At 39.0% G+C, this 12322-nt stretch overlaps 1 protein-coding gene across 1 annotated transcript; it reads right to left on the bottom strand.

Moving 5' to 3' along the window:
* Positions 1–12322, bottom strand: LOC135617866 (F-box protein SKIP8-like). The gene is made up of 3 exons (XM_065118569.1): positions 11647–12322; positions 3718–3914; positions 1–571 (listed from the first exon to the last, which is right to left on the bottom strand). The coding sequence occupies exons 1-3, from the start codon at positions 12058–12060 to the stop codon at positions 334–336; spliced, it is 849 nt and encodes a 282-aa protein (XP_064974641.1). The 5' UTR covers positions 12061–12322; the 3' UTR covers positions 1–333.

Raw genomic sequence — 12322 nt, 5'->3', positions numbered from 1 at the left:
TGTTAACAGCCACCAGCATGCTCAGTTTCCATTTTTTCTTTGTAACCACATTCATATCTGTACAATTCCCGATGGAGGGTGGACATTTGGACAATCAAAATTTGATTATAAAGATACAACTGGACCTAATGGAGAGGAAAGAATTTACTATCCCAACCGAGAATGCTATAGAAGCATATGTTGACATTCTAGAGTGAAGATATCATCAAGTATACCTTTTGGTGGTAAAATGGAGAAAAGAAACATGACAATAGAACTAAGAGGGAAAATTGAAAGAGAGATAAGCTTTCAGCACAATCAGGCATTCGACAACCACTGCTTTTCTCATCCACTTCAATGTAGCATCACTGAGCTATGGTGGTGAACCATGTGCCATCTCCCATCATGAAGTTCGTAGATATTAGTCACATGGAATGGCCCCGAGTCGATGTCAACATAAGCATTCATGGTAACCCAAGCCACGTCACCAAGAATACGAGCTCGTACATCCCGTATCTGGAAATCAATCCCTTGGCCACCACCTTGGCCCCAGTTGAATAACAATGCCCAGCTGTCAATCACTGCACTGTACCTGTAATGAAGCAAGCGTGAGCACAAAAATCGTTAAGCCACCAGTTGTAAACAAGGAGAAACAAATATATTTTATTTGAAAAAACTTAGTTTCAAATGTTGAATGATGTAAATGGGTTTATCTGCTTGCACTTTCTAGTAGTGCATTTTTTCCCCAGTTCAGATACCCATGTCTTTTGTCAGAAATGCAGTTACAGCGATTATTCAGGCACCTACTTCACAAACACAAGCAGTTGAGCAGCTCATCAGAAAATGACCAGGAAACAAAACCATTAAGTCCAAGGATCTTGTGTTAAGGTAATTTTAGGTGGGAAAGCAGTTACAGTCCCAAATACCTCCAAGAAAGCTCATGCATTGAGGAAATTATGCCAGACAAAAAATTATTCATAATCAAGGAAAATGCAGACCAAATGATAGTACTTTAGGTGGGATAGTACTTTTTGCTAGTAATATGATTAAAAAGGAAACAATACAAACCCATTATAGATTCACAGAAAAACAAAGCCATAACTGTTTGCTAAATTTCAACTTGCCTGTCTTCAGGAAGATATATGAACTATCAATTCTTTTTTATAAACACTGATAACCAGTGATGATCAACTCTGTTTATTAGCCTAGCCTATCACATTGCCCATCACATACACACATGAGCACAGCCAGATTACATGACACCCTTGTTTTTAACCTTCCAAGGAAGTTGTGGAGCAATCTTCATTTCTATTAGAAGTCTAGACATACAGAAAAAATTTGGTTTAGGTTTAGCACTAGCCATATATGCCTGAACTAAAGACATAAAATATCATCCAACAATGTTCAAAGGGCACATAGCCCGTTATCTCATTGTTGCAAATGAGACTTTGCTCAAATTTCTACCACAAAAACAACAAAGCCGTAAGTCCCAACTATTTAGGATCGGCTACATGGGTCTTTTGTCGTTATTGAGACCGGTAAAAAATCATATATCTAGTTAAGTTCAAAGTATTTAAATCTTTATATATAATTTCTATTAAGATCTTTTTAGGTCTTTCTTTACATCTTCTCGTCCCATTAACATTAATTATTTCGTCTCTTCTAATTATTGTATCCGGAGATCTCCACAGCACATATCCAAACTATCTTAAGTAATTTTCTCTCATCTTATCCTCTATTGAAGCGATATTTAATTGTTCACAAATAAAAATATTTCTTTTTCTATCTTTCCTAGTAATTCTACACATCCATGTTAACATTCTCATCTCGACAATATAAAACATTTTTATATGTTTTTTCTTAACATCCGAACACTCAAATTCCTAATGAACACAATAGATAGACTATTGTATTATCCAAAGAAGCTATGTAGTTGACCTCATATAGGATATAATTAGAAGATATTCAAGATTATATTTTTTAGCTTGATGAGAAAGTCTAACTATTGCTTTTTTTCCTTTATAGCACAACCAAATTACATATAATTAAAGACCCAACAAAACAGAAGGGCTCAAAGTTATTTAAGGGGACCTCATCAACTTATTGCTAGAATATCAAAAAATTGATGGTGTTTAAACAAAATTATAGAACCCTTCAAAGGCACATAGCCTAAACAGATTTAGACAACACTAACAAAAATATCCTTAAAAATTAAATGCTAAAATAAAAAAGGAATTGAATGGTACTTGATAATAAATAAATTGATAAGTGCTAGTTAATGTGAAAATAAAAACATACAGAAGAGATCCTACCTAAGATTTTACAAGAAAGATAACATGAACTAAAATTTTTCACTATTTTGAATTAGCAACAAAGTATGAATATTCAGGTATAATTTGAAGTAGAAAGAGTACAACCAACAGTCAGAACTACTGAGAACCACAAATTAAAAAGTAAAGATGCACAACATTAATAATGTCAGTCCTACAAGGGCCTCCGCCCTTCAACCAAGTATCTTTAGTTGCTACAATCTTATAAGCAAGATCTCTGTCATGCTGGTATTCACAACTAAATTCATCAAAATCTCAGTGTATCACCATTAATGGAAAATCCAAAAAATAGACAAGTTCCACAACCTTTACCAATATACTAATGGCCTCATTAAGGTATGCAATTAACAACATTCTTTAACACTGCAAAATTTCGATTAGAACAAAAAAGACAAAAAGCCATCATTAAGTGAGTAAAACATTAGAACCATCACAAATATCAAGGTAGTTATGCATGAAAAAATTTATCCATTTCTTGAAAGATGCAGGCCGATAGTACATTGCATGTCAGAGTGGGTACAAGGGGGTTTAAGCAAAAGTGGTACAATGTGATGGCACTTCAAACTTTCAATTATAGTCCACTATATGTCTAAAACTCAGTCTCAGATGTCGGGCAGGGCCATCATTCAATGTCATCAAGAATATTTCTTCTACCACGAAAGGAATGAATTTCACCTAAAATTAGGAAACAATAACTTTTTAACAGATACTTGTCCTAGACATTCCCACCACAAGAATCTATAACCAAGATATCCTAAGAAGGACCAGATGCATGTAAAGGCAGCATCACTTAGCTTTAAATTATATATGTGGATGCTAAATTTCAAAAAAATGCAAAATAATATCTTCACTTATGAATCATTAGGAAACAAAGGCCATCTAAATCACCTATATGTAAGAATCTAGATGATGTTAAACATGGTTGTGCATTATCTGTAGCAAATCTTAGGAATACTCAGCACAACTGCTACTGTGGTCAGATCACAAAAGCCCCCAGTAAGCAGAATTAAAGATACAAGGCTCAAGCATACTGCGATCAAGCTGAGTATTAAGTTTAACTTGAAACAAGCATAAATGCACGAGGCTCCCATCAATACAAGATTTGGGGAGAATTAATGTATGCCGCTTTACCCATGTAAACAGAAAGGCTGCTCTCTGACCTAAACCTTGGTAACACAGGTTGCAAAGCAGGCTAAGCAGCAATGTGGCTATTATTTTGGAACAAAAAGAAGGAAAATTCAGTTACATATAAAAGATCACTATAGCATCTTCAACAGAAAAGAAGAAAACATAATCAAAGTTGCCAGAGGTAAAAAAATTCAAGAAAGTGACAAGTGTGTCATATTCTGATTTAGCCATGAGTTTTTCCAGAATAACAAATTTAACAAAATTAAGGTTAATGGCATACCCTGTGAATAACTCCCCAGATGCATGTATACATTTTACATAGTCAGCATTAAGCCAAAATCTACTCATTGCTGGAAGTGACCTTTCTCTGATTATATTATAGAATTCTGCATTGACATTGACAATGGCTTTGGTGGCAGCATAGTAAGCTTTCCATCCGTTGCTTGGGTTAACAGTGTCCTGTTCCACTGTGAAGTCCTACGCAAGAAAAAACATTATTAGTATAGAGAGCAAATTGTAGACACTAACAGCATCCAAATGCTAAACAAAGCATAGGCCACTATAGTTTATACAGTCCAACCAATTTAAACCAACACAATTGACTACTCCTAGAAATTCCATCCAAACGTGAATCGAGGTGCAACGAGTATGGCGAAGGAACATTTATGGAAGAAATTATTGGCATGAAATTGTTGAGATACAGAAAAGGAACTGAAACAATATATAACCATATTTGATGTACATAATACAGATATGAATAGGATAACATACGAAGAAAGAAAGAAAATATAAGATGAACAGTTATGTTCAGATGCAAGCAACTAATACATATGTTAAAAAGGCTTTAACAAGATGTACCTTACAGACACACTATGATGAAAAGCATGCAAGCTTAAATTTTAGGAACTAACTTAGTATTAACAATAACATTTCTTGGAGAGGAGGGCTCCTCAATGAAGGTCAAAGAAAACAGCAGACCTAGGAGAAATCAAGGTATGTGCCTAAAAGAATTTGTCAATTGCCTCACTGTATTAGTACTTTCAATAATTTCCTGTTATTTGAAAATCTGGATATTTTGACATCCAGAAAATGACACAAGTCAATCCATGTCCATAATCCTTCGGGAGTTTAGAATAGCAAAACCCAGAACAGGGTATACACATGTGAGATATATACATTTTATAACCATATCATGCTCCAGTTAGATAATGGAAACAGATTAGAAAATATCCATTTCAACCTAATCACAAGTAAAAATGCATGATCATTAAAAGTGATTTTGTGTAATCAGCATTGCTCCAAGCATCAGCATCAAGATAACATGTGACATCCAACATCAAGCAAATAGGTTCCGATGGCCCAACTACAACTTCTCATCTCATGAAACCACCTTGAAAATAATCCTCATAAGCTATGTTTAAAAACAACAACCCATATTTTTAAACACTTCTAAATGTAGCCATAATGGGATTTTAAAGACCAACTTGCTGTCTCCCAACCACTGATACAATCATTTACAAAAATCAGAATTGTCTGTGTATCAGATTGATGTCACCTGTCTGTGCAGATTAACCACTCCCCAAAATAGTTACCACCAATGGGAAAAAAACAAAGCAGTTCTTACAGGTTCTCTTTTATTACATATGTCCTTAGGCCAACAACACAGTCTCCTTAATGGGTTTGCTTTTGAATTTGTACTTCTATAGTGAAAAACTATTCATTATTCTTCTCTATTTTTCTTTCTTGTAATATATCACCAATAGGAGGTTTGTCATGCTGTGGTATACCGCCCAGTACGGGCGATGCACACCGATCCGATAAGGGACTAGTATGCGGACCACCCTATACTGGGTGGTATATGCTAAATGCTCCCGTGTCGCCTGGTACAAGGTTCGTGCCAGTCAAAACAATCAAAATCCAACCGTTACCGACCTGTACCAATAGAAAACGATCAAATTTCGATCGTTACCGACAAACTTGCATAGACTTAGCCAGAATTGCCTAAGTCGTGAGGCACTCTTGTGTTATCCGTCCGCAAAGGATCAACCTAGTTGCAACATTGTTTAGATCCCCAATGACCTATAAAAGAGCAAATTGATTAGTTCCGAAAACGAGCGACGGACAAGTCCCGACATTTTGCAAAGATGACAGTTTTATAAGCAATTCAACAAACACTTGGCATGCAAGAGAGAAAAGAGAGAGGAGAAAACAATGACTTTAGAAGGCAAATGAATAATAACAAGTCCCAAACAACTACTCATTGGGTGCCAAGCACGTTAGCCAGTTCCCGTAGGCTTTACATGCAAAATTGTGAATCCAACGAACACCAAACACTACCCCAAAACCCCATCCAACCCTATTCCACTCGGGTGGTTCTAGGATGTTGAGATGGCTAACATTTCACATTGCAATGCAGCTTGTAAAAAACAAGTCATGAAACGCAAAAATAGGGTCATTCTATAATAATTTTGCCCATTCTGGTGAGCGATTGCTCTGCAGTCCTGCAAACTGTTCTTGCTCACAGTTTTTAAACAAAAACAAGACAAAACATGCTATCAAACATATTTACAAGCAAACAAAAACAATGAACGGTCCGTAGACAAAGGTGTTGCGGATGCACAACAACCATCCGTGACATTCTCCCCCAATTAAATTGTTGATGCCCTCGTCGACACTTGCAAGTGAGCTTTGATGACTGCTTCTTCATGTCGCAAAGCGTCTTCAGCTGCCAATTGGCTTCTATTTGGGGAAGCTTTTGCCACTTCAGCAAGTACTCGATCTGCTCTGCTCCGTTGTGTAGCTATGTCTTGTGATCCGCTAAAATGACTTCAACTCGCTTTTCGTAGGAGGCTATGGTGGGGGATAGTCGAGTTAGAGTACTTCACAAAGCATCTTACGAATCTGAGTGGTAGGCTTTCAAGTTGCTCACGTGGAAGACATTGTGAATTTTAAGCCACACTGGCAACTGCAGCTTGTAGGAAACATTACATACCCTGTTGATAATTGGGAAGGGCCCTTCATACTTGTGCATCAGTCCCTTGTGCACTTTATGCCTAAAGAACTAAAGTGATACTAGTTGGAGCTTCTCCAACACCAAATCGTCGACTTTAAACTCTTGTTGTCGCCTTCCAAATCTACCTACTTCTTCATTATTTTGGCTGCCTTCTCCAAGTAAGCTCAGGAAATATCTATGTTTCAATGTCATTCCTTTGCAAAGTGATATGCTAATGGGCTTCTCCCAATATAACCAATCACCAAGGTGTGAGGAGTTGACGACTGCTATCCAATATTGATCTTGAATGGGCTCTTGTTAGATGCAGAGCTCCATTGCAAATTATAGGAGAATTGGGCTATGTCCAACTTCACCTAATCCCATTAATTATTACTCACGTATTGCCAAAGATATTACTCAAAGAGCGAGTTTGGTCATTCGTCTAGGGGTGGAGACTTGTGAAGAAGTATAACTTAGATCTTAAAATTTTGAATAGTTCAATCCAGAACCGCCCCAAGAATCGCACATCTCGATTGCTGATAATATTGTGCGAAACTCCCATATACTTAACCACATATCAACTTGGTTGCCTCCTCTGCTGAGCAGTGTAGGGGTGCAACAATGAATGTTGCATACTTTAAAAAAAGATCAACCGCCACGAATATCGATCCAAATCCCCCTACCACCGGTAAGCTTGATATGGAGTTCAAGGAAATGTTCTCTCATGGCCTTTCTAGTACAAGCAACAACTCCAAAAGTCTCATCGGCTTCCATTACTCTACCTTATCTTGTTGGCAAGTAAGGCACATCCGAATATATTCCTCTATATCAATCCCTATCTTCAGCCAATAGAAGACCCTCTTTACGAGAGCCAATGTTCAGCGAATACCCGAATGTCTTGCCCAAAGGGAATTGTGACACTCTCTCAAAAGTTCACACATCAAATTGTCCACTCGAGGAACATTAATTCTATTCCCTTTGGAGTAGACGAGTCCTTCTTGGACCCAAAATCATCGTTGCTTACCTTTTTTGATCAGTTGCATCAGGGTTACTGCTTGGGGATTACTGTACAATTCATCCTTAATTATCAAAAGGAAGTTTGAGTGCAGTTGACTTGCTTGGCCTCCGCTTTCCAGTGGCATTTACCAACCTCACTTTCTTAATGCATCGACCACGACATTTGCTCTTCCGGACTTATACTCTATTGTCATATCAAACTCAGTCAAGAAGTTCTATCATTGTGCTTGCTTTAGGGAGAGCAATTTTTTTAGTATAGAAGTAACCCAGTGGGATATTATCCGTCCTTAGCACAAATCGTGTTCCGAGAAGGTAGTGCCACCATACTAGTAGATAGTAAATTATCGTTGTCATCTCCTTGTGCACTGGATACCATCGCTCAATCTCGTTGAGCTTGCTGCTCTCATTAACCATCGGGCGACCCTCCTGCATAAGTGTTCCCACAATAGCAAAGTCCGAAGCATCCGTATGAACTTCGAAAAGCTTCTTATAGTCTGGCAATTTGAGTACTAATTCTTTTAACACAACAACGTTTAGGTCTTAGAATGTCACTTCCCATTTGTCTAACCATCACCAAGGTTGCTCCTCCAGCAACTCCGTTAGTGGAGTTGCACGCTTCGAGTACCCAGCTATGAAGCGTCGATAATAGTTGACGAAACCAAGGAAGGATCTCAACTCTGATACCTTCTTTGGTGTTCGCCACTCCGCCACAACCTGCACCTTCATTTTATCCATCCAAATGGATCCTCCGCTGATTCGATGCCCTAAAAATAAAATCTTCATCTGGATGTCTGGACAAAATAGCACTTCTCCCTTTTCATGAATAATGTGTTCTCCTTGAGAATCTTGAAAATTGTTTGAGAGTGTTTGTGTGGCTGGAGCATTGGCTATAGACAATGATATCATCTAAGTAAATGACCACAAACTTGTATAGATACTCTTTGAACAATTGATTCATGAGAGTGCTTATGTGGCCGGAGCATTGGTTAAGCCGAAAGGTATCACCAAGAACTCAAACGCTCTATACCTGGTCACACAGGTAATCTTCACTTTGTTGCCTTCAGCTATGCGCGCCTGCCAGTACCCTAACCAAAGGTCAAGTTTGGAGAAATACTTTGCCTTACCCAATAGGTCGAACAAGTCTATTATAAGCAGAATGGGATACTTGTTCTTCACTATCACCTTGTTTAGGGCACGATAGTCGACGCCTAATCCGAGGCACCGCCATCACGTTTGTGCTTCTGCTCCACGTGTCGATTTTAATAGAGACCCCCCTTTGCCAACCCAGAGATTTACTTAGCCTCTGAGTTCACAGACATCATCCGACTTGGATCTTCTCTAGGTTCAACCCGAGTTGCCTTGCTTCTCGGTTGGTAATGAAATTTTCGATAGCACCCGTGTCCACTATCATACGAGTTGTTTGGTTATTTAGCTTGATATCCACGTACATCGGCTCCCTGCTTTTTATTGCTTCATCTTCATGTTCACCCCCCCCCCCCTCCCACTTGACCCTACAACGCGTTCAACAAACATATTGCTCTCATCCAAGGTCCTTACGACTCCTCATCGTTGCTGTTGAATCTCGAACAACTCGAACTAAGGACGACGACTTTGCTCTTATCCAATCTGGGGGGATGAATTGATATTGTCAATGCATTGAGTGCTTGCTTTTGTGGGCACTTCCTCACTATGTGCGATCCTCTGCACAAAAGACATCCGCCAGTTTTTGGGACCTTACATTTTGAACTCGATCCTTTGTAGGAACTCTTTTTTCTTTTGCTCGATTGCAGACTCCTTCCCTCGGGGATACTTAGACGAGTGATTTCCCAAAGATCGTTTCTTCTTCCCCGAGTCACTCGAAGAAACAAAGTCGATGAGCCTTTCTACAACTGCAATTGCCCCGACCAAATCGTTAGCAATCCTTCAATGCGGTTCCTATTGTGCCCATCACTTCAAGCCATTGAGGAGGCTAACTAGCTTGTCCTTCTCAAACATGTCTTGTATGTCTAGCATCAGTGCTGATAACTGCTTTACGTAGTCCCAAATGGAAGTGCTTTGGCGAAGTAGTCTCAGCATCATTCTTGTGACAAACTCAATGTTCTCGGGTAAGAATTGAGTTTTAAACTCTCACTTCAAGTCCTCCTATGTGTCCACTCAACACAAAGCTTGTTGGATCTCTTCCCAACATGTTCACCACTAAAATTTTGTATTCCCATTCAGATACACTATTACTATTGAAACTTTGGTTTCTTTATAATCAAGCCTCAAATTTTGAAAGTATTGTTACATGTCGAATAGGAAAATTCTCGAGCTCCTTCTCATCCCTAGCACCCTCGTAGCAATGTGAGTCAAGTACTGTTGCCCATATAGGATAATTTCAATTTGTCAACCATATAGTTGGATTCTTGAAAATTTTGTTGTTGTTGGTTCAACTGGTTTGAACTCTAACTTAGAAGTTTGGTCGTTCTTGGACTTGCTGCATGGAAAAAGTTCTTTGAACACATTTGCTGACAAATACCTTGATGAATGGAATTTTTAGGCTAATTTTAAAGATTAAATCAGTTAAAAAAAATTTATCCATGGTTTAGAAGGGAACTACAAATCTATAGAAGTTGAAGTCGTTCTTCATAATAAAAACATAATGTTTAACTGTGTTCATAAGATCTATTCCTTCTATGATTTTGGACCATTAAAACTGAATAAATTATTAATGACATTTGTTTTTTGAGAATTCCTTTATGATTAGTCAATGATTTAATGAAATATATCTTAACACAATAACAGCATGGCTCACTACGAATGTGCCTAGCAGTTGGAATTATGTGTCAGGGTTCATGAATTTAGTTATTCCAATTTAAAACAATGACATACCAAAAATTTCTATACATTATTGTTTCCCTTTTGAGGGCAGACCTTAGTACAATGGTAATTGATATTTTATAACTAGGGTCCGAATCAAAAATAAACTCTTCATTTATAGAGATGTGTCAGGGTTCATGAATTTAGTTATTCCAATTTAAAACAATGACATAACATAAATTTCTATACATTATTGTTTCCCTTTTGAGGGTGGACCTTAGTACAATGGTAATTGATATTTTACAACCTAGATAACTAGGGTCCGAATCAGAAATAATCTCTTCATTTATAGAGGGAAGACCACACACGTTGATCACCCCCAAATCCCACATTGATAGGAACCTTGTGCGCCAGGTTCACACCCTTTTTAGTTGAATGCAATTCAGTCAGGCTGGATGGTCTGTTTTCTTCGGAGAAGAGCATATTATTTTTGCAGCAAGCACCTATGCTCCTCTTTTACAGAATCACTTTCTCCCCTTCTCCTTAATCCTCAACTTTTCACATCAAATTTGTGTCCTAAAAAATGTCTAGCACCTGAATTTAATTGAGAAGTATTCAAGAGAATAACATTAATCAAATAGGCATTCCGGCATCTGAACATGCTAAAAGAACAAAAGCAATACTACTAACAAATCTATATCATTAGCACTTGAAAAGTTGGTCAGTAACAACGAAGAGATCATCTCCTGTGAACTAGTTTTAAGTCTATCACATATAATTCACGGTGAAGAAATATAAACATTGCTCTGCTTACTATCGCCATTGTTGCACTAATTAGATTCTATACAAAACTAGGGTCATCATGGATGTGATGCAGGTATATCTGTCTCCACGATAATTGTCATAGAGCAATCCTTGATCAACTAAAGTTTGTCATGCCACAGAAAAAGATATATCTTATTTTTTTGTTTCAACTTATTAAGAAAGAACCAAAAATGGTTCCCCTAAATTGTCAACTGATCATTAATCTCCCGCTTCTGAATCAAACTTATTCAAGAATCAAGAATTTTCCCTGAGTTGGTGCCTCACTAGCGATAGAAATGACAATTCGACTGATCATCATTGTACATGTATTTTCATGAAACCACATCTGTGCTTCGATTTGATGTGTAAAGTCATGTTCAGATTTCACAAATAGAGGTTTCTATAAATTTAGAATCTCCTGGGAAAGGGACAGTCGTAGAGGAGCAATGCTGCCAGAAATTAACATCAGGTGACTGAGATTGCACGACTACAACAATATCAAACAACTCCTGACACTTGCAGTAACCCTCGCATGTAGGAAACAGCGTCAATCGGAGCAACTGTCCATATCAAGAAAGAGGCGGCGGGAGGGGATACCTTGTGGTAGAGTGCTTTCCACGCGCCATCGTCATTTGCAGCCCTCCTCATCGCAGAGTTAGTCATCGAGAGGCGGCAAAGGCTGGTATAGTCGAGGTAACTGAGTGCGTGTGTGGTGATCTCCGGCACCAGCTGCTCCATCATCGACCCGCCGGCCTGCCGCTCCGCCGTGCCGACCTTGTTATCCCTCACCGCCATATCCCCGTCGCCGCTGCGGGCGTCGCAATCCCCACCACCAGTACTCCCGGCAACCCCGCAGGAACAAGAGCAGCCGCAGAGCTTCTTCCTCCTGGGCCTCCGGAAGGCCCCTTCGGCGTTCGATCGGAGGGCCCAGAGGGCGTAGATGCAGCACAGGGCGGTGGCTCCGGCGGCGATCAACAGGGAGCAGGAGGAGAAAGGAGAGGGTTCGTCCATCCAAAGCACTCCCGAGGCGAGGGCGGCATCAAACCCTAGACCAAAGGCCGCATCACGAGGGAGGAGGAGGAGGAGAACGACAACGAAAGAATAGGATGAGATCTAGGGCTCGATCGATACTCCTTGCTTCGATCGCCTTGGGTTTTAAGACAACACAATGCTCGAGCGCGCTCTAACAAACCAAGAAAACAGAAAGAAAAGAAAAACCCATCTGGTTATCGATTTTTCACAAAACTTTTAATCCGCCAGGCACTGCCGAGGG

The sequence above is a fragment of the Musa acuminata genome, chromosome BXJ2-7 (assembly GCF_036884655.1).
Source record: "Musa acuminata AAA Group cultivar baxijiao chromosome BXJ2-7, Cavendish_Baxijiao_AAA, whole genome shotgun sequence".
In the NCBI taxonomy this organism is placed as follows: domain Eukaryota; kingdom Viridiplantae; phylum Streptophyta; class Magnoliopsida; order Zingiberales; family Musaceae; genus Musa; species Musa acuminata.
The sequence above is the reverse complement of the archived record's forward strand: the minus strand, read 5'-3'. Positions and strand labels throughout refer to the sequence as shown.

What these genes read in the sequence shown, in the direction of transcription:
- LOC135617866 (XM_065118569.1), bottom strand. Translation starts at nt 12,060, where the DNA reads ATGGACGAACCCTCTCCTTTCTCCTCCTGCTCCCTGTTGATCGCCGCC. An exon ending in GGAAAGCACTCTACCACAAG is followed by an intron (nt 3,915 to 11,646) that starts GTATCCCCTCCC and finishes TTTCTTGCGTAG; the next exon opens with GACTTCACAGTGGAACAGGA. An exon ending in TCTGGGGAGTTATTCACAGG is followed by an intron (nt 572 to 3,717) that starts GTATGCCATTAA and finishes GCTTCATTACAG; the next exon opens with GTACAGTGCAGTGATTGACA.